Source organism: Botryllus schlosseri, chromosome 4 (genome assembly GCF_051294905.1).
Source record: "Botryllus schlosseri isolate E-star chromosome 4, Bs_hap1, whole genome shotgun sequence".
Lineage (NCBI taxonomy): Eukaryota > Metazoa > Chordata > Ascidiacea > Stolidobranchia > Styelidae > Botryllus > Botryllus schlosseri.
The window spans coordinates 16,922,141-16,949,940 of record NC_137239.1 but is presented as its reverse complement, the minus strand read 5'-3'; the positions used below and the strand labels follow the sequence as shown (position 1 = coordinate 16,949,940).

The 27,800-nt window shown below is 40.6% G+C and overlaps 4 protein-coding genes across 4 annotated transcripts in view; 2 read left to right on the top strand and 2 right to left on the bottom strand.

Moving 5' to 3' along the window:
* Positions 1 to 17,012, bottom strand: part of LOC145437953 (uncharacterized) — a 41,854-nt gene extending 24,842 nt beyond the window's left edge. Inside the window, exons 1-6 of the mRNA XM_080315324.1 lie at positions 16,961 to 17,012; positions 14,883 to 14,980; positions 14,794 to 14,818; positions 13,661 to 13,735; positions 13,491 to 13,598; positions 10,602 to 10,744 (exon numbers count right to left, since the gene is read on the bottom strand). Coding sequence (XP_080171450.1) covers positions 10,602 to 10,744; positions 13,491 to 13,598; positions 13,661 to 13,735; positions 14,794 to 14,818; positions 14,883 to 14,980; positions 16,961 to 17,012 — 501 coding nt within the window. The remainder of the gene's footprint in view (positions 1 to 10,601; positions 10,745 to 13,490; positions 13,599 to 13,660; positions 13,736 to 14,793; positions 14,819 to 14,882; positions 14,981 to 16,960) is intronic.
* LOC145438251 (uncharacterized) overlaps positions 1 to 23,112 on the bottom strand; it is a 107,208-nt gene extending 84,096 nt beyond the window's left edge. Inside the window, exon 1 of the mRNA XM_080315638.1 lies at positions 23,008 to 23,112. Within this exon, the coding sequence (XP_080171764.1) occupies positions 23,008 to 23,027 (20 nt within the window). The 5' untranslated portion in view covers positions 23,028 to 23,112. The remainder of the gene's footprint in view (positions 1 to 23,007) is intronic.
* The window catches only part of LOC145438243 (peroxisomal multifunctional enzyme type 2-like), a 364,670-nt gene that overhangs the window by 123,425 nt on the left and 213,445 nt on the right, over positions 1 to 27,800 (top strand). The window lies entirely within an intron of this gene.
* The window catches only part of LOC145438250 (uncharacterized), a 126,281-nt gene that overhangs the window by 76,150 nt on the left and 22,331 nt on the right, over positions 1 to 27,800 (top strand). The window lies entirely within an intron of this gene.

The following is a 27,800-nucleotide window of genomic DNA, read 5'->3' as shown; positions in this document are numbered from 1 at the left end:
AGGGGATTGTAAGCAAATGGTTTGAAGGCCACAATTTCACAGTGAAATGGACATTGGCGAACATAAAATTATGCGAATACTTGAATGCAAACCGAGAATCTTGGTTAGCTGTTTCATGCGATCATCGAGATATACCATTGGAAATATCATCACCGATCTCGTTATGGAACGCAGACTATAGATTAGCACAGACCGACACCGGCTTTTGCGTGAGATCCGCAATGACGTAGGTATAGGCTAAGTATCAGATCAGCGCGCATCTCTACCATACTCGACCTCGGAAACGAAATAACTGCCTCAATCATTGAGTGTCAACTTTAAGACTTGGCACCGCGTTCGATACTAAAATCAAGACATACCGTGTGAAAGCTCATGACAGATCTAGGTATGGAACATCGTTAAAATCAATAGAGACCAATAACGGCTTTTGCGTAAATTTGTTGGCGATAAATGAAGAGTCAGCTCTTACTCGACTTTGGAAACGAAATTACCACCCACATAGTTCAGTGACAAACTTAAAACTTGTTACATCGGTCGATACTAACACTTACCGTGCCAAATGTCATGACCGATCTCGGTATAGAACATCGTCAAAATCAATGGAGACCAATACCGGCTTTTGAGTAAAATCCGTTTGCTGTACTATGTACATGATGGATCAGCACACACTGAACTTCGGAAACGGAATTACTACCATTATCTTTAAGTAGCAAGCCTAAAACTTGGAGCAGTGTTAAATACTACCTTCACGACATATCATACCAAGTTTCAAGAATTATCATGGTGCGAAACACCGTCAAAATCGACCTATACCAGCAAAGGTCGACTCAACGCATATTACGGTAACCGAGTTCAGATATAGATACGATTGTTACATCACACCTTAGGGGCGAGTAGGCATATTTGCCCCGGTTGCTCGGCCATTTTACGAATAGGAGAGAGTAAATCACCGTTTCTTTATTGTGCGCGGCTTTGAGAGAATAGATAGTGAAAGCTTGTTATGAGCGCTACCGGGGCAAGCCCCGGCTAGGCATTTACAAAGCGAAAACACAGAAGAGAATTCGATTTTCGCAGAGACTTCGCTATGTATGGGCGTTTGCAAGCGAAAGCACAAGAAGAACGCGGGTTTCGCTGTGATCTCGGTATATATTGATTGCTGTGCGTCTATAAATGGTTAAATTGTTATTGAACAGAATTTTAGGTGGGGCAATGCCCCAGTTGCCCTATAGGACGAGCCGCCACTGCCTATCACCTTGTTCGCTTTTATTATGAAATTAGCTGTACCGTTAAGTGAGCCAGCGCGAGGCGCAAAATTTTCGATAATTTATGATAAAATCGGTCAATATTAGTGGGAATTGCATATATATTGCTATCAATATCTTGTCCTCGCTGCTCACGTAATCATATTTACCGGTAGAGCTAAGTGAGGTGTCTTGGACACTGCAGAACCCGTTGGTATGACCCCCTAACATGATGTTATTTCGTAACCTCCTGTCTGCTCTATCAAAAAATATAGAATAGCCCAAACGTATAATACTAAATTAAGAGGCGCACACTATTTCAAATTGGTATTTCTTCACTGGAATATAATTTGTCCATGCGGCATGATATCTGTCTTGTGTGGTTCAGATTGCCAAGACATTATTTTTCATATATGACGAAGGTTCGGTCAGCATAAGGGAAGTCCTTTTCGGCCAAGGTTTTCTCGCTGCCAATCATTCTGACACACTTCTTGGAGTCGCAAGTTACATGGCGTAAAACTGAATATGTCTTGGTGCGTCGTGGCGCGGTAATGGCACACGCCGATACGACCATTTCGATAAATATATTTTTGGGGGGGATGAATACCCAAAAGTCAAGATATTTGGCAGCATGAAATCACGCCTAGAGTAAAAAGATGCACAAATTTTCCAAAAATACTCTATAATTTATGCTTGTTCACGAAATAATTTTGAGCCCCCTTCGAGCTCGCCCCTCTCAATTGGAGGGTGTGTCTGTCTATACCTATATCAACTGGAAAGTTAGGGCACATTGCAGTGAAACAGCAGCGACGTAACGTTAGCAGTCTACTTACGACTATCCTGCAATCCTAATTAAAAACTCCAGACTCCAAGCCAAGTACGTGCATTTCATAAATGTAAAATTTTATTTTTTGTCATTACTCGATTTCTTAATATTTTGTGAGGGCTGCAAGACGGCTATCTGCGGGCCGCATACGGATATTTCGAGCAAACTTTTGTAACAAAGCAAGTAAAATTTTTGAGATTGTCAATCTGCATGCTGGTTTAGTGTTGATTTTTTTTATCCTGCCGGCGTCGTGCATAGAGTGGCCCGCAGTTAGAATGCAATACATTTCAACCAAAGATGTTGTAATGAATTGGATATTGTATTATATGAAAAAGGTTCACAGTTCAGAACCTACCAAGGTTCGTTTGTGAACGTGAACCTCTAAATTTCGAAGGTTCACACACAGAACGCGAACGTGAACCTCACGTTCACACCATCCCTATAAATGCCTCTGAAACCACGAGGGCAAAGTCGTCACAATTAGCGCCAGTGGCCGTGATGGCTCATGTACAAAACGGACCATTTCTCGTGTTACATCAGCCACTAATACAGGGATCTACAAATTTTCTCACTAAACACTATCCTGATGACAAGTAAACACTCTCTCACTACCAATAAACGATGGTCAGAAACGAAATTCAGGGAGAAGTCAAATAACATATGTCTACTCGACATGCTCTTAGTCAAGTAGGCCTATTCATGGACTAGGACTATATTCAGGGCCGTAACTGCCGCACCCCAAACCCCCCAATTGGGGGGGCCCGAGCTCGAAGGGGGCCCAAAATTATTTCGTGAATTAGCATAAATTGTAGAGTATTTTTGAAAATTTAAGCAACTTTATCAAAAATTTTTCGCGCTGCGCGCGATTTCAAGTTGCCAAGTATCTTGAATGTTGGGTACTCTTCCCACAAGAAAAAATACGCAAGATTTAGCGAAATGGGCATATCAGCGTCGGCCATTACCTCGCCACGACGCAGCAATACGTATAAAGTTTCAGGCCATGTTACATGCGACTGCAAGAAGTGTGCCAAAACGATTGGCAGCGAGAAAACCTTGGCCGAAAAGGACTGCCCTTATGCTGACCGAAAACTTCGTTATATATACAAAATACATGTGGGTTTAATAGTCCATAGGCGACTTAATGACTGGCACCTAAATGTTCCTGTCTGGAAAATCTGAACCTCACAAGACAAATACCACCCCGGAGGGAAAAATTATATGCATGTGAAGAAATACCAATTTGAAATCGTGAGATCTTTTAGTTTTGTACGTTTCGGCGATTGTATATTTTTGATATAGCAGACAGGAGGTCACAAAATAACATCATGTAACGAAGTCATACCAGTGGCGGCTCGTCCTATAGGGCAACTGGGGCATTGCCCCACCTAAAATTCTCTTCAATAACAATTCTTTACCATTTATAGACGCACACCAATCTATATATACCGAAACCACAGCGAAAATCGTATTCTTCTTGTCCTTTCGCTTGTAAATGCCCATATATAGCGAAGTCTCTACGAAAATCGAATTCTCTTCTGTGTTTTTGCTTTGCGAATGCCTAGCCGGGGCAAGCCCCGGTAGCGCTCATAACAAGCTTTCACTGTCTATTCTCTCAAAGCCGCGCACAATAAAGAAACGGTAATTTACTCTCTCCTATTCATAAAATGACCGAGCAACCGGGGCAAATTAGCTCTGTGCCCTTAAGGTGTGATGTAACAATCGTATCTATAGCTGAACTCGGTTACCGTCATATGCGTTTAGTCGACCTTTGGTGGTATAGGTCGATTTTGATGGTGTTTCACACCATGAAAACTCTTGAAACTTGGTATGTCATGTCGTGATGGTGGTATTTAACACTGCCCCAAGTTTCAGGGTTTTTACTTAAAGTTTAGGGTAGTAATTCCGTTTCCGAAGTTGAGTGTGTGCTGATCCTTCATGTATCGCAAACAGATTTTACTCAAAAGCTGGTATTGGTATCCATTGATTTTGACGATGTTCAATACTGAGATCGGTTATGACATTTGGCACGGTAAGTCTTAACGTTAGTATCGAACGCTGTACCAAGTGTAAAGTTTGTCACTGAACTGTGTTAGTGGTAATTTCGTTTCCTAATTCGAGTGAGAGCTGACTCTCATTTATCGCTAACAGATTATACGCAAAGCCGGTATTGGTCTCTATTGATTTTAACGATGCTCCTTACCTAGATCCGTCATAAGCTGTTGAACAGTATGTCTTGATTTTTATATCGAACGCTATGCCAAGTCTCAAGGTTGACACTCAATGATTAGGGCAGTAATTTCGTTATCAAGGTCGAGCATGGTAGAGATGCGCTCCGATCTGACACTTTAGCCTTCAACGCATTGCGGATATCACGCAAAAAAGCTGTTGTATCTGCGGTAACGTTAACTGAGATGATGATATCATTCTCAGATTCCATTCAAATATTTACTTTGATATTATATCCTCCAATGTCAATTTCACCGTGAAATTGTGGCCGTCAAGCCATTTGCTTACAACCCCCTCAAGCGCGATAGCTATTTAGTTTTCGATGGCGGCTAACAGCTGATCACTTGATCAGCCTATTCCTCAGTAAATTTTACGCAAAATTCGGTGTTGGTCTGTTCGCATTAATTTTGACAGTGTGCCATACCGAAAAGGGCCATGAGGACACTTCTCGATGATGTCATGTAACAGAACAGTGTACTAAGTTTAATGCTTTCATCCACGTATTTATTCGGTAATATATATTCCAAAGGCGATTTCGCAGCAGACCTATAGACAGTAATAAAGCCGTATGTGTCGTGTTACAGTCTCCAGTTTCAAGGCCAAAATCTTCTATGCTGTACCGAGACCGAATTTCCGAGGCTGCTATTCTTATAGTTCTTCAGAATGATGTTTTAGATTCAATATGACAGGCCCAATCTATGAGATAACAATTGCGTGTGTGCGTATGAGTCCGAACTCGTTGACCTTTCCAGTTAGGCTCGAGTTATCGTTATGAGATAACAATTGCGTATCTGTCCGAACTCGTTGACCTTTCCAATTAGGCTTACGCTATCTCTCGAGTTATAGTCATTTCCATTTCTGCAGATAATTAGTCAGGCCTAGTGCGAACATGAACCGTGTTGAATCTTTTTTCCGTACGCCGTTTACGCAGTTACCATACTTCAAGTCACAGCTCACCGGCGGACCTCTCGAGTCTCGTGGCACATACGTTAAAATCACTGTTGCCGGGAAATTCATGTTACCGTACCATCATTAAGTTACTTGTTTACGTTGGAAAACGCGATTGTGACGTCATCTTGATAAAAAGTCACTTGCAGCCCTTGCCCCACCACCCGATATTGTCACGAGCCGCCACTGAGTCATACCAACGGGTCCACCTGTCCGAAGGTGTTTAATTATTATTTACGGGCTCTACATTTTCCAAGACAACACCTGACTCAGCTCTACCGGTAAATCTGATTACGTGAGCAACTGAGTGTAGAGGACAAGAAATTGATAGCAATATATATGCAATTCCCGATCTTATTGACCGATTTTATCTTGAATTATCGAAAATTTTCGCGCTTGGCGCTGGCTTACTACGCAATACATACATACTTTCGTGACAAAGTGAACAACGTGGTGGCGGCCTGGAGGGTCGGTTTGTCACATGGGAGCCCAAGACTCCATTTTTTTTGGCGCCTGACGAAGTGCTGTTTCGTTCCTGCCAACGGGTATACAATACATCCGGAGATGTTTATTTATTATTGAGTGGTCCTACCCTTTCAAACACACCTCACTCTGCTCTACCGGTAAATCTGATTACGTGAGCAGAGAAAGGATAAAAATTGATAGCAATATATATGCAATTCCTGATCATATTGCCCGATTCAGTCATGAATTATAGAAATTTTTCGCGCTTCGCGCGTTTAGGGGATAAAAATTCACTCACTAAACGGACACCCAATATAGATGACAAGTAGCGGTAAAGAACGTACAGCCTGAGGGGGGTCTGGGGGGCGAAGCCCCCCAGAAGTTAGGTTTATCACCCTATGGGGGGCCCAGGACCAACGTTTTGGGGGGGGCCTGACGAAGTGCTGTTACGGCCCTGACTATATTGCACTCTTTCTGAAACATTTGTTCGACCCAGGTGACTGAGCTACTTACTAGAAATACTTTTGATTTTGTCCAGTGGGAAGCAGTGTTTGGTTATATTTGCATCAATTTTACAAGTGATGTTGTCACTCACAAAACCTGACGATGTATTTACTGTTTCATAATATCATGGTATAATTCCAAAAATTTCACCAATATTATTTTACAGTTGTGGTTTTGTGTTGATCGCGATTTGGTTGAAATTTTTTTCCTCTGACGAATTGAATTGTAATTTGCAACAAATGTCCAATTTTATCAACATCGTTTCTAATAACTGTTAACTGATTGTTGGTACATAGCCTACAAATCCTAATTTATTTAATATTAGTAATTCTAAGAGAATTTTGAAAGCACTTGTTTTCATATTAAAGATGTTGGAGCCAATGTTGGAGTCAGGAGCATTTTCCCAAAGTCCGACCCTGACTCCAGCCAATATATTGTTTTCGCGACTCCGACTTCAAGCCGTGCTAAAAATTTTTGAGATTCCGACTTCATTAAGGCAAAACTGAGTGAAACTTTGATTCCGACTCCGATTCCACAGCCCTGGTTGCCAGCCAACAACTGCTGCTGTTGAACGTTCTTTCTGCATTCTTGGCAAGTTGCTTAGTAAGAACAGTCACTTTCTACCCGAGAATGTAGGAAATATCTTTCATTGTACTACAACAAATTTTAAGTATTTCTACCATGATGCGTGATGTAACTACTGGAATTCTTCGTAGGTCCAAATTTCGTAAAAATAAAGTTTTTTCATGTAAAAATTTGTCAGTTTTCAAGTCAAAAAAGTTTTTTCAGGCCAAAGTACTTCGTAAGGACAGACATTTCCAACCAGAAATGACGATAAGTAGCAGGCCTCCAATTGTAACATTATGTGCGAAAACACCTAATTTACATTTTTTAAAGTCAAAATGTTCTGTAAAAAATCGCCCTACTCATCAAACGTCATATTAGCTACAACGGGCGATATCAACAACAGTCTATCGCTATGGTGTTCGGCGCAAATGATTCATAAATTCGACAGCAAAGAAGTCATAATTAGGGCAGGGTCAGGAGTCAGGACCGTTGTTTTAGTCGTCAGACTACCTGTAAAATCATTTCATATCCTACAGATGACGTGGAATCGCAGCATTGCCAGCATCGCGAAAGTAAAATACAGCGCGTGCTGCCAAAGCATGAGCAGTTAGCCTGGGTCTGGTATGGTATGGAACGAAATTTCGGTAATGAATATAGAAGTGTACAAGTAGATTAAGGTATGAAAATTTCCATGTATGTTGTGAAATTTCTTTTCACACTTCCATACTTTGGCTGTTTTGCCAGATCCAGATTCATGACAATCACCCAACATTAGATTTGTCAATACGATTGAATACCTTAGAAAATCATTCACTGCTGAAAGGTCTATATTCATTGTTCATATGTCAAATTGCGACTCAGACTTACCCAGCCCGGTCGACATCTATTTGAAGATGAAAATAGTTGTGTAGCTAGGATATGAAGGATATTGATATTACTGAACACTGTGCTGCGTTTGAAAATTATTTTTCAAAGGTCAAAGATGATTTAACTGTATTTGAATCAATTTTTTGCGCTGAACTAAAAATGCAACCAGTTTCTTTCAATCAGGTTAAGTTATTTCTTCATCACATATTTAATTATCCTGGCTTTGGTAATTATTGTACACAAATCAATTAAGTTCGGTGGTAGCTTAATTGGTCATGCATGTTGTAAATTTTTGTAAGATGTTATTTTTGATTTGAATTCAAGGTGTTTGCAATGACAACCTTTTTAAATACTACTGAAATATAATAACACAGTTGGAATAAAGGTACTTACAACTAACCAAGAAAGCATAATTTTGTTCAATGGCGCTCAACCTAACGGAAAAGGGTATAAGTTAATATGTTACACTATAGACACGTGACAAATGTGTTTTAAATGCGAAATCCTTGCCAACATCAATGTGTGAAGTGTGAAATGAAAACGAAGTATTCAAAATAGCTTAACAAGGAAAGCGTTGTGCGGAACATGATGATAAATTAAACTGATACTGATACTGATATTCCGATGATAACTACAATAACATTATATGATGTAAATGATTTATTCTGACAATAAATGTCGCTTCAAAGATTTTCTTCCATGTGTGGAGTTATGTGGATCTCTCTTTAAGCACCAACGGTAGTCTGCAAACATGTTCAAGTCCCTGTATGTTTGATACCTCTCTCTCCCATCTGGCGAAAGTCTTGGTGGAATCCCTCTCCTTGCTATTCGCTGTAATCACCACAGTTGACTGGAAAGTAATCCTAATGAGAAGTCAGAAAGTGCATTTTCACAGACATCAGGGCTCCGAGGAATTGAAAGCTTTCAAGCAGCTCTTTGACCTGTGCTTTGTAATCAGGGCTTCTATGCTTTCCGGGGAAGTTTAAAACGACTGCGCGAAAAGCTGCCCATGGTCATTTTTCTACTGTACCCATGTGTGCCAGAGATGAGCATGGATAAGGATTAGGTTTTGAAAAAACAGGATTTGTGAAATTTTGTCGGATTTGGATTGGATTTGGATTAGACATTTTTTTCAGAACGGATTAGGATTTGGATTGGATTTACCTATTTTCTGGGAGATTGAAATGTCGTGTGGCGAATGGCGACAAACTTTATTCAGATCAGTTATTGCTGTACTTATGGTTACTAGGTTATCTTGAATCAAATGAATCTTTGGTTGTGAAAGAAAAGTTTCGAATCCCTCCATTGCATAAATTAGTTTTTTTTTTCTGAATTTCCAGTTGGAATCGGATTAGGATTGGACATGGACTTGAATATGAAAAAGTTATGGATTAGGATGTGGATTTGGATTTGAAGGTTTGGATTTGGATTGGATTAGGACATAGAAATTTCAAATCCGTTCATCTCTGATGTGTGCAGTGAAACCTTCGTCTTGGATCAGTTCACAGACCTGCGGCCTATGCCCAAATCTGATATTAATCCTGAAACTTCTTTACAGTACACTGTAGGGCAGTGGTTCTCAAACTTTTTTAGACACGCCCCCTTTTTGATAGTGAAATATTTCGCGCCGTCCTCTCGTGATATTGCGAAATATCAAAGAGAGAAATCAGATTGATAGCAATCCCAACGGATAGTTTGATGGCATTGAAGGTTATGGCTATTGATGAGAGAATTCTCAAATATTAAATTCGGACAATAGACAATAGACAATAGATATACCACGAAGCTCGAAAATCTTGTCAGGTAACAGCGGCTACGCGTCCCTTTCAGATGCCTTCGCGCCCTCTACTTTGAGAAACACTGCTACAGGAAATGGTATTCGTTCTAATTGAAATATTTTCTAAACTTTTCATCTAAACATCATGGCTAAATCCTTTTTACGATGTTACAAATATTAATCGCATAACGCTGAAAGCTGCAGAATTCAAATGCAATTTGCTAAAAATCTAGACCTGCTTGAAGAAAACGGATAACAGTTTTGGATTCAGCATCAAAAAGTACACTAAGAACCGTCAAAACTTCAGTAACGTCAAAATTAACGGAGCACAGTGTTGTTATTATTCCAATCTGAATATCATGAAAACTTATGATTTTAGACCGCTGTCGCGTTATTACAGCTTACATTTCGCTTTTTCGGCCTCCAACACTAATTGTAACTTCATTAAATTTGACTATCTCCGATAAAAGATGTTGGCTAATGAAGCGATGAGTATGACCTACGCATTGGGGAGGGGGGATCGGACATTTGATCCGTTGTCGCAAAAATCCAAATAATTGCAGCAATGTGAAATTGTATTATAAGATATATTATAATTGGACAATACCTTTGTTTTATGTAATTTTGTACATTATATTTCCAGATTACTGCTACCAGTGCGTTGCCTCACAATGTTTTACATGTCATGAGCTACTGTTGTGATTCCCAAATAATCCCGTATATATTCTACCAGGGATATCCCTGATATTCTACGTTCTGACTTTCGTTCCGGCAATCTACATCGCTGATATATGACAGTCAGAATTTGAGGATAGTATTGGCGCATCAGCGCTGTTTAAATGGATAACTTCATGCAAAATAATTTGAATATTAACGACGGAAAATGTCCAGTGTCCACATATCGCAAATATAATATTATCTGTTGGGTTGGGCAGCTGCGAAAATATGGAAAAAGTATCAAATATGGTATGAAAGAATGTTGCTATGTTATGAAAAATTGTAAGTATGGTATGGAAAGATTGAGGCAGGTATGGGGAATGAAAATTCCCCATTCCTTTCCATACCATACCAATACCATGCCCTGCAGTTAGCACCCGGATTTGGTAAATATACGTACCCGCCATGCAGATCACTGATGAATAAAGATCTTATCAGATCAAAGGTTTGCCCATGTTTATACCTGAGTTATCATGAGCTGAGCGAGACACAAAGCACAGGGCAGAGAATTTAGTCGGAGGTAATTCTTCTCGGTATCCGAAAGATCAAAGAGTCGATGCATCCATGCTGAATCCCTCAGCTCAGCACCGTATATGTGCGAAGCACCTGAAAACGATTTAAACGTAAAGCATATATTATAGTAATAACCGGTAGGGATTTTGTCAACGTGTTCGTGTTCGTTGAGTGAACCTCATAAATTTGGAGGTTCACGTTCGCAAACGAACAGTGGTAGGTTCTGCACTGTTAACCTTTTTCATTACTACAATTTTTTCATTACAATCTCACGTCATAACATCTTTGGTGGAAATGCTTTGCATTTCAATTTTGGTCTAGAGCAGTGGTTCTCAAATTTTTTCGACACGCCCCCTTGATAATAGGAAAAAAATTCGTGCCTCCCCCCTTATCGCCACATCAAAAACTGTTGGAAAGAGCAACGAGAATGTTCCAACACACAGTTTGATGGCATTTAAGGTTATGACTGCTGAGAGACCTCTCAAATATGAAATTCGAACTATACACAGAGCAATAATTATATTAGCAGAGGGTAAATCGTGCGGGGCGGGAAAAAAGTCAGTTTAATAATTTGTCAAATAACAATCTTGTGCAATGGTAGCATGTATCGTGTACATATTTTTAGAGATTTTGGTGTCTAATACCTTCTATTTCCTGATTAGGGCTTCATTCAAGCGTACCTAACCATACGCTAAAACAAAAACTGATGGCGTGGCCCCGTTCTAAGTCAATTTGAATCACCAGTTACTCCTAATCCAGACACATATTCTGATCGGTACACGGTCCGGTATCAGTCACAATCTAGCGTCGGTGTATGGATGGTACGACGCAACTATAATATTTAAAATCGTAGTATAGTTCTGAATATTGATGTTCTTTAAACTTCGAAGTTTCAGCACTGATTAGACTCATCCCGATTTCAAGCAACTTCACTTTTCCTATACGTCCACTTTTTAGAGGATTTGTCCTCTATTTTGACTTTTTTGAAAGTCTCTTTTTTGAGGATTTTGCTTAAATATAGGGTAAAATTCGAGTGAGATACAGTAAATCAGCACTGAATTAACGCTCTGACTGTTATTTCCGGAGCTGAGCCGGAAAGATGGCCTTTTTTTAGTCAACCAACGGATAATGTGAAAAAAAACTGCATTTCGGGAGTCGAGCCAGTAAGTTGACCTTTTTTTAGTCGACCGACCACGAAGTGGAAAATAATTTACCTTATTTTTCAGGATTTTCCTCCGGTATTTCAAGTCTGAAAATTTTGAAGAAGTGTCCTCTTTTCAAATTTTTTACTGTTATACTGTTATGTCGATGTGGTTATCTGATTGTGTGATGTAACTAGCAGGTCCGAAACAACATTTTTTCAGTCCCTTTCCACCCCAAAAACACTGATCTCGGACACACCATGTGCTAATCAATCAATGCAACTTCTTGGGGGCTTTCTGTATGCATCTTTGTGAATGAATTCAGTCAATAATATTGGTTCTTCCATATATTACTATAAAATGCACCAGAAGGTTGCACATCCGGTGGGTTCCAACCTTTTGTTGTCGTGACCTCTTTTTCAATTTAAAAATGTTCCATGGTCCAGTTTAAAAATCTTCCGTGGCCCAGCTTAAAAATTGATAAGCTGATTATTTCAGGAGGTCAGCTTGTCCACACTTACTCACGGCCTATTTCGGAAGCTGATTACGTGCAACATCTTCGCGATCCTCAAAATAAAGACAAACGACGCCCAAGTTCAGAAGCACTGTCTTTGACTAAAGCATCTTAACGGCATTAACTTAACCAATTCTAGGGATATACCGTTATCTTGTAATTGTAATTACAATTAGACTTATTTCAGTAAATGATGGTTATTTTTATTTATTTTTTTATTGCGTTTAGTTTGCGAGTGCGGTAGTCATATTAAACCCAATCTACGTTGCACTGAATCGCGCAATGCGCGAAGAGAAATTTCAAGTAGCATAAATATACTTAAAAATAATATTGTTAATGTAGATTCACGAAAAATATTTGAGCCTACTTCAAGCCTTCAAAATTCCGGACATTTAGGCTTATTTTTAATTTTCCTCTTTGAGTCAGTTTTTACAGTGAAATTCGAACATGTCCGGGAAAATCCTGACGTATGGCAACCCTAGGCTACATACACAATCTCTCGAGCTCTAGTCATTTCTGCATTATATTAGTCAGACCAAGTGCGAACATGAATCGTGTTGAATCTTTGCTCCGTACGCCGTTTACGCAGTTGCTGTTAGAGCAAAAGTTAGAGGTAAACCGACTCAGTCCTTATCAGCCTAGAAATTAGCCATTGATCCAATCGTAAGCCGGAGGAAACCGCACTCTTACCTTTTCTTCAGCGTATTTCGATAAAAATGAATGGCTGGTGTATAGTGAGGACAAAAAGGCCTTGTTTTGCTTTGACTGTCTTTTATTCGACAGTGTCGGTACCGGGAGCAGTGGCTCTAGTTGGAACAAAATTGAGAATCGCGATCTGAAGCATCTTTCAGAGCGTGCAACACACCAAATATCTCAAATGCACATGGCTAGTGCAGTTAATTGAATAAATTGTTAGGCAGAGTGAATGTCATGTCGCACCTCAATTAAAGTTATGGCGACAAATTCGTGTGACAATCATTTAGTTACATTTTTACGTAGAAAAACGCCATCGTGACGTCATGTTGCCAAAAAAGCCTCATGCAGCCCTTGCCCCACCACCCGATATTGTAACGAGCCGCCTCCGCTGGTGAGTATAGGAATTCTGGAGGAACATAACCACAAAGGGCTAGTCAAATTCAGAGTAGCTATTCTGATAGTCTATAATTTAAAAATGTATCGTTACCATTGGCTCCATCGGAATATCTCCCCCTGTGATAAGTTATATTTGCATCGATGCAAAGGTAGTTCGATCCTCCTCCTGTACTCGTGTAATAGGTACCAGCGACGTAACCTGTTTCGGAAAGATATATTGCATGATACAGAATATCGCCGGGTATATACCGGCAAACTTACCGCTGTGTACAAGCACTGTCAGACTGGATCCAGTCGGGCAGTCTCTCCGTCCCCAGCGTACGTACGCGACTCCCCCTAAAGAATAACAGAATGACAAGATGACTAATCAATAAGGTGGCAATATTAATCTGAAATCAATCGATGCGATTATGCGAATATGTGTTTTGAACGGACTGGGTTATAACATGAGGGTATACAAGCGATCAAGCAATCTCGTCATAACCTTGCATCGATTATACACATATTATACATGCATACCGACAGATAAATCTTCATTCGAACAAACGTTCAAGTTCAACGCATGTTGCACGGGTGCAGTTGTACAATGTGCTGTTTGGACATACCCTTCATCATTCACATTTCAAATAGAAATCATTCTTGCAAATTCGATATAGTTATTCGCAAGTTCGAAGAATTTACTCACGTGGGATGTGTCGGTCTCTACCTGGACCGTCATTTATACAGCTATCTACCAGGCATACACCCCTGCCATCACATGTCATAGTCAAGTCTGCCAAGCATTTCTATCTTATATAACAGGGGTTTCCCAACCTGGGGTATATGATCCTTTTGCAGAAGGCCATGCGATAATTTCTCATCTTTATTTATACTCGATTATAACAAAATAAATAAATTGATACACGATAAAAACACTAGTACAGCGATAAGCTACTTCTTCTGGATCCTGAGTCTAAATTCTTCGTTTTACACAACTAAGCACAAGCCGTACCCTAAACTGATGAAATTGTCATGCCATTGCCAATGAATGTGGATTTTCAATAATGTTACTGCTGAATACAAAGCAGCGCAGAGTCTTGAATATTCGATATAACATGCGGCCGACTCTTTCCACCACGAAACCAACAACTAATACATTAACAGAGCAAAAACAAACTTGATCGTCGTATAACCGAATAGCCTGATCACACTATCATGTTTCTTGTGCGTTGGATTTATATATTCTTATCATTCCAACTACCGGCTACTGTATAATCCATTTCAAAAATTGTATATCCTTTCTTGTTTTTTTCAAAAGGTTGAAAAATGGTGGAGCCTAATTTATTAAAATTTTCAAAGGAAACCACGGTCTTAAAAAGATTGGGAACCCCTCTTATGTACTGAGATATCCTCACCTCCATCCATCATGCCATATTGGTCCTGAAAAATGAAAACAGTTTCAATGCATTTTGATTGGCTCTGTGACCGAGGTAATAGTCGTTACCTCCTTCAACTCGACGACTGCCGACCTCTTCTGAACCTTTAATTCCCGGATTTCTGATCGCTTGCCACTTATTTCCCGCCTCGCCCGTTCGTGCTGCACTGAGTGTAATTGAGTGGTCGATTCCTTCAGTGAGCTCAGAGATCGATCAAGTCTAGTTAAATGTGCCAAAATAGCAGTTGTCGCCAATGATTGTAGCTAGGGTTGCATTTAAAACAAAAATCAATTTAAAACAAACATGTTTAAAACAAGGCCCTAATTTGAAACATCTTTTTTTCAGCAATGACGCCACGAATATTTAATTGTGACGTTATAGTGGATTGACATTGACAATTGAAAATAAAGGTTAAATATAGCTCCTTTGACGAAATATCTGTACTATTAATGTTGAACCGACTATTTTGAGGGTTCCAACCATCCCATATTGATATACGTCGGCTATATCGGGTGGTAATTGTCCGTAGGCTAATACAAAATGTTTTTTTTTGGAAGTATTTACACAATTATGGCATATTTTACAACTTAAAAAAACATAATTTTTTTAAAAAGGCCTTTGTTTAAAACATGTTTGATTTAAATGGATTTTCTTTTAAAACATCGTTTGTTTTAAATGCAACCCCAGTTGTAGCAATCTTCATCAAGTATAATATAATATGCTGGCGAAGTGTGATAGTTTGAGAACGAAGATGGTGTAGGGATGGTGTGAGCGTGAAGTTCACGTTCGCGTTCTGTGTGTGAACCTCTAAAATTTAGAGGTTCACGTTCACAAACGAACCTTGGTAGGTTCTGCACTGTGAACCTTTTTCATACATTACAATGTTCACTTCATTAAAACATCTCTGGTTGACCGGCCCGGACAAAGTATTCGGCGTCCGAGCATTGATACATTGATATTGAGCAGAGTGTAAAGCGGGTTGCTGTCTTCGAAAGTTTAGGGCACGGTAATGATATACAAGTAATTAATTATACATCTACGAGGGGTCGTTGTTATCAATTAATCTGTCTGTTGCATGTCCTCCCGGCTGCTATATGGTTGAAAGGTATTGGAATAGCACAAATGTACCAGACTAAACAGAAAGAAGAACGTCTTTCGTGAGATGTGAGTCGTGTGTGTCACGATTACAAGTTGACATTTCGTCGCGGGATGCGGCATTTCGTCCCTTATATGAACAACTGACAATTGGACATATATAATATATATATATATATATTAGGGTTGTTCAAAATTTGGAAATGTTTGGAATACTGCGTATCCATGGCTTATTCTGTAGGTTAGTGTTAAAAAACAATAATGGGCCTGAAAAAAGCTCGCAGGAAAGCCGGTAAGATTTGTCTAAATGCGTTTGAAAGTAACCGTCGGCGAGTGGGCGGGGCATCGATGAAGTGGGTGGGCAAACAGAAGCCAATAATCTTGATTGGTTGAGGCCGGTAATAATAAGCTACTGATTGACGGAAAGACCGACTTTATGAACACTGATGGTAACAATTTCTGTGTGCTGTTGTGCAGTCGTTTCTGTTGGTGGCATTGCAGACATGATATATTGCCTTTGTTAATGTTGTCATCGAGAGTCCAGTCCATAGTACAACATTGCAACCAGGGCTTTGGAGCAGCCGTAAATTTAAACTGCTCCAGCTCCGGCTCCGGAGCTCTCTTCTATCATACATTAGCTCCGGCTCCAGCTCCGGCTCCGGCTCTGAAATTATCGAATGGCCCTATCTATATCAGGGGTGGCCAACCCGCGGGCCAAATGTGGCCCGCGAGAGGTTTTGCGTAGCCCGCGAGGTAATTTCCTATTATATTATCGAAAATGAATTGCTTAGATTGTGCAATGCAAACCAAAAATTACAATTCTGGCTGCGACACTTGGGATGTTGATGACTAAAATATCAGTTCCGACGCATTGGCAGATCCAGGGTCCAGTCACATTTTCAGTAAATCGTCGTACATTACAATAAACTAAAATAGTGGCGAAATTTTTCTTCACGCTTCGCATGTTTAATTGCCACACGATTTCTTGCTTGGTAGCCTACCCCCTACTGACAATGAAAAAAACACGCCCAATTTACCCGATTGAGGCTACCTGTATTCTCAATTACGCGAGAAAGTCTTTTCGCGTTTTCGCTCGCTCGCATGATGATCGTCGACGGTGAAATGTAGGCACAACATTATTGTCGCGTATTATCGGAGACCTACGATATCGATGTGGCCAGACGCCGAATAGTCGTGTCCTTGCAAACTGAGCCTAGCGGGCGGTGTACAATAGACCCGCAATACTCAAGTAATAATATTATTGACCTAGTTTATTTATAAACTTGGAAAATTATACCCGCTTGGCGCGGCTAGTGGACCGCACACTCGTTCGTCAATTGCATGTGCCCCTTTAGCCGAAAAGGTTGGCCATTCCTGGTCTATATAAATTACTAATCTACCCATAGGTAAGTTATCTATAGTAATCTCGAGTCTGTCAGCCGTCAGTAACATCTGATGTAGCAACGAAGACATATAGGTGCCGCCGTGCCGGCTTGTGACGTCATACTGACTACTTGTCAATTGTCGACAACATCATAGTTGCACTAGAACGCAGTTTACTCTATGCCATTGCTGTACACAGCATTAAAATTCAGGCCTGCTTGTTCAATTATGATAAATCAGCAGATGTGGTTGTTGCATATATATATAATGGCATCTTATGAAATAGGTCGGAGCCGGAGCTACTCCTCAAATAACTGGCTCCAGCTCCGGCTCCGGCTGAATTTTATGTCGAGCTCCGGATCCGGCTCCAGCTCCGGTGAAAATGCACGGCTCCGGGGCTCCGGCTCCGGGCTCCGGCTCCAAAGCCTTGATTGCAACCCCCTAAGTTATTATCTACCTGCAGAATGTGTATAGCAGTGTTGCTATGTATTGCACGGGTGTTCTAGTAGTTGAGATACGAAAAACTAGATGCATGCATCTTGCTGCCTTCGACCTTGCCAAAACTTACTGACAGTGAGTGAAACTCAAAAATCTCCCATCAGTAGATAACATCTCAGTAGTACTTGTTATGTTTAGTCGACGTCCCACCAATAAACGAACGCATATTACACTTTTTATTCGCGATTGAATGAAGGCAAAAAGCACTATTTACAACAGACATTAAAAAGTACGCTGCAGGATCAGTGTTGCATTGTCAGGCACAAGTTGCAGATTACAGGCTTTTGATTAGAGTTGGCTTCCTGCTGTCTCCAACTGTCTTCCTATGCTGTTCCATAGCTTGAGGCAGACTGTCTCTTTGTCGTTCATTGTCAGTCAAGATTGCAGCATAGTCTGTGCTTAGCTTTAAACCCCGTTCTGCGGTATCATTAACGACTTTGAGAGAATTGATGTAGGAGCTCATTCTGGTGTAGGAATCTTATAAGTTCCAAACATCAACCAGTTGAGTTAGCCACGCCCCAGAATATTCAAAAAGATCAAATATGCACCACGTCTGTGGCCCAATAAAATCAGACAAAGTAGTGTCCTTGTTGACCTGTACAGTTGCACTTAAAAAGGCCGAACCCCGTCTGAAACTTGGAGTTCGCTCTACCTGCAGGAGCGTCTTTTCCATATTTTCTCGGGTTTCAATGCTTGCACTCGGCGAAAACAAGGCATACACAGCGGTTTCCTCCACGATATACCAGTCATACTTTAAAAGCTGTTGTAAAGCAGCTTTGGAAACTTGTTGATCATGTTCATTGTAACTCAACAAGTCCTGGGTGAATCTCAAGTCATTACCGGCTGCATCACGACCGATGCCGGAATCAACCCGGGCAGGTCTATAAAAGTGAACTAAAATAAATTGAAGCGATGCAGTAGTTCCATCTCTTCAGATTTGTAATGTAACTGATAAGCCCACATCAACATCTTCTGAGCATACAGAATTGTGCCCATCCATCTTGCATGGTGTGTTGCACCAGGTTTGTGATGATGTATATCTTAACCTGAACGAGAAGAGCCAGAGCAATAGTCACACATTGTCTGTAGTCATCCCTTGTGAAGAAATCTTTTCTAGTCAGTAGTAGCTTGAAGTTATCAGCCGTCATTGCTGCTCGTTCATTAAAACATATAGGAATAGTCGGAGTCTTGAATTGCTGTATTCTATCAAGACTGCTCAAGCTCTTCTCAAGGTGGGCATACCATGTGATCACGCCATCTTTCGTCTAGGTTTTGAAGTGATCGCACCACAGGTGGTTTCTGCATTGTCGCAATCCTCGCAATTTTCCACACTGCCATTACATCATCCACCACCACATTACATAGTTCATTGAGTAGGGGTTGACTGAAGACAATGCTCTTTCAGATGCAGAAAGTATCTCATTACTTCTCAGTTGGTAACCTCGAGCCACAGATGTAATCGCAAGTATATCCGACCAAGTACGGTACTGCTCAGATTTAGATCTTGTTCTTCGCTGCGGCATGTGTACAATCTTTCGCCGTTTTGCCTCAGCCATGACTGCAATATTGTTGCTCCAATTCATAAACTACTGCTATCGACTCTAAAGCATTAAAAGATCACACGTCACAGTAGAACAGTACTACTTATGACTCATGACCAGGGCTGTGGAGTCGGTAAATTTTACCACCTACTCCGGCTCCGACTCCGACTACACACATTTTCAATATACCGACTCCGATTCCGACTCCGACTCCTGAGTCTTTAAACGTATACTGACTCCGACTCCGACTCCAGCATTATTACCAATTTACTTCGAAAATTATATGCCACATTGTCGGTTGAATGACTATGATACAGCCAATAAACATATGCAAACATATGATTAAAGGTGGCATGCTAAATTGTTTCATTGTGGCACAGCTCGAATTATCCACTATGCAAATAACATGAATGAAAGATTTGCTAAATATCCTTCCTTTTTCAAGTTTTTATAACACGGACTCTCTAATATCCTGAAATGTATGAATCATTCAAATATGGCAGATATCCAATCCTGTATAATAAAAATGTAGATAAATAAATCCAAGTGTAGCTCTTGTGAATGAGTCAGCAACTAATAAAGAGATTGAACTAACTAATTTTGTCATTGCACACTATCCTGATCACAAGAACACACACTCTTACTACTAATAGCCATTAGTCATAAATGGAATTTTGTTAAGTAGTCAAAGACCATTGCCTATGTCTAGTTTACATGTACTTAATGAAATATTCAAGGATTGGGACTTGCATCCTTTCCTAATCATTTGTTCGCCCCAAACAGCTAAGCTACGCTACAAATATTTTAATTTTGTCAAGTGGGAAGCATCGTTTGGTCATATTTGCATCATTTTTACAATTTTACGAAACCAGCGGATGCATTTGCTCTGCCACAGTATCATGGTAAAATTCCAAAAATTGCATCAATTTTGACTGCATCGCGAAAACGCATATTGCGATTTTCTTGCCCTGTGCCACTGAGTTGTGATTTGCAAGTAATGTCTAATTTTATCTATATCAGGGGTGGGCAACTTTTTCGGCCAAAGGGACACATGAGATTTACGAAACATTGCGCGGGCAACTGGAATGTTGATCACCTTTTTTTATTCGTCCGATAGCAGCGAACCGAATTAGGTAACATTGCAAACAAGACTTATATTAATACGCTCTAAAATTGATAACAATATGTCATACAACTGTGCAGTGCGCAATCAGGCCCTGGTCGCGCCAAGCACGAAATTTTTTTGCAAGATATTGACAGAATTATATCAATAAATGAATATGTTGCTAACATACATTGGGGGTAGCATCTGTATACAACTGGGCTTATTTGGCAAGGACAGGATTATCCGACGTTTAGACATAGCAAAATCGACGGTATCAGAACATGCCTCTATCATTTTGTGCAAATGTTTTGTCGACGATCTCGCTGCGAGTGCTTAAGCGAAGCCGCATGTTGGACGACACGTTATCTCCTGATTGCGAATATAGTTAGACTCAATTCTGTGAATATTATGTATTTATAATTTGCAGAAGGGGGCTCCAATACTGAATGCAAGAAATCTAGGGACAATGAATCATGCGAAGTACCGAGAAAAATTTCAAGTCAAATAAATCTGCTATGAAATATTCTACTTTATGGTCATATACGAAGATCTGGGATAAATGTGGCTAGCCCCTGGATACGTCAATGCGTCAGAACTGTTGTTTTAGTCATCATCAAATTTTGCGGTGATGCTAATCAAATTTTCGTTGGCCTTGCAATTGTACCTGATGTCATAAATAATTTCGAGAATTACCTCGCAGGCCACACCTAACCTTCTCGTGTGCCAAATTTGGCCTGCGTGCCACGGGCTGGCCGCACCTGATCTATATGGTTATTAATAACAGTGATTAGTGGTACATAAAAATTCTATTGAAAAATTTTTGAAAGCAAATGTTTTCATGATAGAGAAGCTGGAGTCGGAGTCGAAGTCAGGGTCATTCTCACAAACTCCGACTCCGACTTCAGTCAGTATTTTCCCCACGACTCCGACTCCAGCTATTATAGTTTTCACGACTCCGACTCCATCAAGCGAAAATTACCCAGACTCCGACTCCGACTCCTCCGACTCCGACTCCACAGGCCTGCTCATGATTCATCAACCCACAACGCGCTTGAACAGAACCACAGCCGCTACCAACAGACTCGACCTCAACAATACAATACATATACATATATCAACGGGCCAAAATGCTATTTCTATATATTAAAACAAACCAAGTTTTTTTTTTATGGACGGGGTACTCTTATTAAAATCAAGACATTACATCGCGCGCTGCGTGAAGAAAAATTTCAAGTTTAATGATTCAATCAAAAAATACTCTATAAATTTATTTTTAATTACGAAATAATTCTGGGCTCCAATTCCAGCTCGCCCCTCTCCATTGGGGGTTTGGGGCGCGACTCTGTTACGGCCCTGCATATACATTATCATTATAAAATTTACCGATAGAGCTGATAGTAGGGTTGACATATTTTAAGATCCGGAAAGAAGGATACTTCTCACAGGCTGCAAAATCGACTATAGTGGACTAGTAAATGGGGGATTTTTAAATTTAAACTGCTAATTATGTGTTGACTAAAAAAAGGTCATTTTCCGATTTAACTCCCGAATTAGCCGCTTTCACCTTATATTATAGTTGTTGACTGAAAGAAAAAAGGTCATTTTTCAGATCTGATTCCCGAAATACCTGTCATACTTCTTTCGGCCACAATTTCAAGTCGTTCATGGTATTATTTGGCATTTTAGGCTTAAAAGGATGACAAAATTATTAAATAGCAGGACATCGGGACGAAGGGAGACCATTTCTTAAAAAGGAGAACAAGACCCCCAAAAGGAGGACGTATGGCAACCCTAGCTTATAGAAGCGGTGTCTTCAAAGATTTAGAAAGCAAAAGGCAATTATAAGTCATCTTGAGCTATATGTTCATTGTTCATACCACACTGTAACACTATATTTATGAGTTTCTGAAGGGTGAGAGTCGGGCTGGTCACTTGTTATTACTTACTTAGTTGAAGCATGGTGCTATTTCGTGACCTCCGGCGAAAGTTGCCGCCACTCAAAAGATCGCTCACATGTAACACACCGATTCAAAAAGAAATGTCTTTGGTGAGATGCGAACGATTTGCGGGGCGCAAGATCTTATTGTCTCAGCTCGTCGCAGTTGTACTGCAGGACTGCGCGATCTTCGGCCAAGGTTCTACCGCTAGCGATCTTTCTGGGATCGCACTTCCTGTTGGCTAAAACTGATCTGCCTTGTTGTGTATTTTTGGGGCCGAAAAGCTGGTGCTTAATAGCCCCGCAACCGCAGGCAGCACACACGAATACAGTGAGATTCAATTTGTACATAGTGCGAATTTTTATTTAGGCCAGATTTTTGAATTTTGATTCATCGACAGACGGGTTCTCAATAATTTTAAAAAATACTGAAATTATATATCGCGCTAAGTGCGAAAAAAACTTCAAGTTGAATACATCTGCTCAAAAATACTCCACCTCACGTTGATTTACGAAACATTTCGAACAATTAGGGAGCCATGGCGCCTTTGACCGCCTCTTGGCTACGCCAATGACCATGTCGATGGCGACGCTGGCTGTGTTCTTGGCCTAGTAATAGGGTTAAACTCACTCACGCTGACATTCGGCTCTGCATTTTAGCGCCATAGTAGAGACTCAATACAAGAAAGATTGCCCCGGATGTCCAGCAATACTTAGTCCAGTGATGTAGCAGATTGACTGCTCCTTTCCGCGACACCATCCTCGATTTCAGACACGAATCAGCAGCCAAGGTATACTCTCAGCGGATACCGGACAATCTGTAATCCTATCGTTTCTTAGATTTCAATTACTGTCGGTATACACTTTTTCCATGAATGTTTTTCTCGCATACGTTCCTGTTACTTGATGGTACAGTGGATTGTTTTCGAGATCTTGTGGTAAAATGTTAGCCTCCGGGAAGTTAACTAATGTTTAAGCCGATTTGTTATTGGTAAATCCTAGAATTTGCCAGCCGTAGGCAACTTTAGTCAACTAAATCTGTACACTTTCCAGTGACACAATTCGCTTTATGTTTGCAAAGATTCGAACGCAAGGTAGCGATGATCGAGTGTCGTAGAAATACAAACGAGCGAGATGGGCGCAACAACCGAGCCCTTCTCAGGGGGGTGTTATCTTTCGCTCTTTTGATGGGACTTGCGTTAGTTTTAACGACGTTTGTCTTTAATCAGGAACATCGATTGTCAAGGTAAGTGCTATCAAAGACCCATCCATGCAATCGCGGTGTGCTAGGTTTTGTACGTTACTTTGTCAGTTATGAGGTGCAAATTGCGTCCTTGCGCGAATCAGTCGAGCGGGCATCGATGGATGTGGGCACACGGGTGAAGCGCGACGATGTTAATGTTCTTCGCATGGAGGAAACGCATCGAATCGCAAAGAGAGATGCCGTTGAAGTAAATGAGAGTAAAAAGAATGCCGAACCGGAAGTATATGTCCATACCCCAACGTCGAAAGGATTCTATATATTCAAAACAACTTTTTCTTTTTCAGGGAGTCATGTCAAGTGAGCAATTGTATATAATACCCTTACAACTTGTTTAGAAGACATTGGCGGTAGTCCGTATAAAATGGAGCTAGTTGGAAATATTTGTGATAATATTCGAAGTGACGTAACAATTTTTTTTCAGCGTCCGTTTGTTGACAAACAATGAAAATAATCGGCCATTCCGTACTACAGGGCTGGTCAACCTAAATCGATCGCAATCGACAGTCAAGTTTCGTCGCATATATGGCATACCTCGATTGACCATTATGCTTGATTTTCGGTCAATATTAGTATGAGCTACTTCTGACGCGATCTGGCTCTCGATTGCGCTTTGTACTGTTGTGTCGTGCTCTAGTGAGCATCATGTCAAAAGGCTGAGTTGTGCATACCAGTCACGGATTTAATATGTTAAGTATTTATAGTATGAGTAGAAATGTGGTGGGAAAAGGAATACGAAACTAAAGTGCCTTTACCGTCATAAGTCATGACTCAGTTCAATGCGGCTTTTTACTAATCGCCCATTAGCATTTGGCGTCTTTGTCAAATCTTCATATAGCCTATGCTTCAAATTTTCGGAGCAAGGCTCGGAACGGTAGAATTCTTGCGACGTAATCAACACGCTGTGACCAACCAGCTATCAGGGGTTCTCAACCTTTGTTTGGCCGCGGCCCATTTTGCGGTTTCAAAATGTTTTGTGACCCACCTCTTAGCCTAGAGCAGGGTCTCAAACTTAAATGTGCTCGCTGGCCAAATTCTTAGTTTTTGATGGCGCCGCGGGCCGCAGCACTAATGATAGGGGTATTCAATAGGGATGGTGTGAACCTCTGAAAGGTTCAGGTTCGTGTGAACGCGAACCTTTTTGAAAGGTTCTGTGTGAACACGAACGTGAACCTCATGACGTCACGTGACGTCATATTGCTAATTTCAACCCTATCTTTCAATGAAGTGATAGCCTACTAATGTACACGATACCTAGTGACGACTCGGGCCACATAATGCCACAATGCCGAAGTACAAATTGGTGTTTTAAACGTCGCTGAGGCCGGAGATAATTAAGTTTGCTGATCCGGGAGAATGCTAATCGTGTGATTAAATACTGCTAATCGCGACGCATGAAGGTGAAGAGGGTTACGCGCGATGGTTAGTCGCGGTGTCCCGAGTTTTCAATCAATTGGCGTCATCTGTTGCATCATAATGCGAAAATGCGTTATATATTGGCTGCTAGTTGGTGAATAAAACTCGAGATCCCATAATCTTCATAATGAAACAGCAGCCTGCTGACGACGATACTGCCACTGTAATAGGTAGAATTATCATCATCGCGAAATGAAAGTCGTGTCCAATTCGTACGGTACAGCTAAGAAACGGATATCGCTTTGCAATGGTGGGTAGTCCTACATAATTCGGTGATTGTTGTTTAGTGAAGCCATAACCTAGGAGACAATCGGCACGGTAATTATCGGGAATAATTAGACGTAGGAATGGTACGCAGTTTCTATACATAACTAGAAATCTATAGTTGTTCCAGTTTGTTAAATCATGAGATTAACACTAACTTTATGCGCCGCGATCAACCGGTTTCCTTAATCCTGGGTTGATAAATCCTGACGAACGCGCTAATTGACTTTATTGCTAATCCGACTTTATTATCTTCGCCCTAAATGTATCAACTGAGGCAATTAAAGGATATAATACTCCCATAAAATCAATATTTTCCGTCGCTTTGCCAACAATTTCGACGAGGACTTACCAGGGAACATAAACTTACGCCTTAACGGTCGAGACCAGACCGGACAATGTATTCGGCGTCTGAGTGTCGCTACATTGATATTGAGCTGAGTGTAAAATAGGTTTCTATACTTGCTACAAATATTACCCCATTAAGAAGTTATACACTATACAGCAGTGGCCAACACTTCAATCGCACGGATTTGGTTTTAATGATGCAGTAAAGATACGAAGTCAAGATTGACCCCGTACGCCTGCTAGATTTTTTTCATCAGAAAACGATATCAATTTCATTGATTGGTTGAATAAGCATCATTCGCTGACTACGTATTTTGCTCGTGATGTTTTTGATTGCGGGTAAAACTCACAACAGAGAGTCACAGACGGAAACCTGGATATTTCGAGCAAACTTTTGTAACAAAGCAAGTAAAACATTTGAGATGGTCAAGGTGCATGCTCGTTTAGTGTTGATTTTTAATGCTGCCAGCGCCATCCATGGAGTGGCCCGCAGTTGAAATGCAATAAATATGAACCAAAGATGTTGTAATGAAGTGAAAATTGTAATATATGAAAAGGGTTCACAGTGTAGAACCTACCAAGGTTCTGTTGTGAACGCGAACCTCTAAATTTCCGAGGTTCACACACAGAACGCGAACGTGAACCTCGCGTTCACACCATCCCTAGTATTCAATGTATTTACAAGCAGGCCTTATTTGACGTGACCTTGCTGACTGGCATTCTGCACACATCGCGAGAATGTGATTAACTAATGTGAATTCCTGTCTGACACGAAAAAAATTACAATTTAAAACATTTGAATAAAATTGTTGTTGTATTATGCGTTGTTTGTCAAAATAAATAGTTACAGACACCATGCTAGAACACAAATGCATCACGACATCGCAAAAGCTGCCGCGTTATAATTTGCAGCTAGCGGACCCTTTGACGTGCCACAATAAATATTTTAGAATTTAATAAAGATAGATCTGATATCAGAGCATTGAAGCAGAACAGCCCAGTGTTGGGATGACTCGTGTGACTTGACTTGACTCGGAGCTTCAGAAATATGCATTGACTCGTGACTCGGAGCAAAATTTGCGAGTCAATTTCAAGTCATCAAGTAAACTGTGTCAAGCTGTCTTAACAGTCTTGATTAGGCAGTCGAGGTGAGCGGACGTGTCTGTCTAGCTAGCGCCGCGTGATCAAGGAAGAGTTGTCTATGCGTAACGTGAACTCGTCAAAGGGTTTACCTCTGGCTCTCGCCAAGCGAGATGTCAGAGCAGAATCGTGTTCATGGACATAAAAAAGCAACCAGAGCTAACGCTAGCAGCAATATGGATACCGAGACGCAGCCATTGCTCAAAGTTATCGTTAAAGGCATCGACCGAACAATGAGACACTATCACCCCACAAAAGTGCAGAAATGCTTATTTGATTCAGTTGGCAGTATGGAGGGAATCACTATCATGCAATGCGGAGATCTACTCATATCATGTAGGAATGTAACTCAAGTTACAAAACTTCTATCAATGGAAATGCTGACAGATAGTTCCAAGAAAATATCGATACCAGTGAAAATAATTCGGAATGAACAATCGAAGAAAACTTACATTTCAAGGTCAGTTATTTATGGAGTACCGTCTGATATCTCCGACGATGAAATATTGGATCTTGCAAAACCATTTAATGTCACGTTCGCAAAACGGCTCAAGAGGAAATCGGAACAAGGCTATGTTCCAAGTTTGTGTGTGTTATTGGGTTTCAGTACGCCAAAGGTTCCTGAATACTTATCACTTGGATATTTGAGGTTCGAAGTAAAACCATACAATCCTCCGCCTCTCAAATGTCATCGATGTAATCGATATGGGCATACAGAAAAACATTGTTGTGGAAGACATACGTGCGTTCGGTGTGGAAGCAAAGATCATGACTACTCCGGATGCAATGGTATAGAATTGAAATGTGTGAATTGCCGGGGAACACACAGTGCAGCTTACGCTGGCTGTCCAGTCTACAAAAGGGAAGCGAAAATACAAATCATTAAAGAGAGGGAAAATCTACCGTACCATGAAGCTAAATCAAAAGTTACTTTGAGTTACGCTGCAGTATGTGCTCGAATCTCTGATTCAGAAAATATAAGAGAGAAAGAGACGCAGA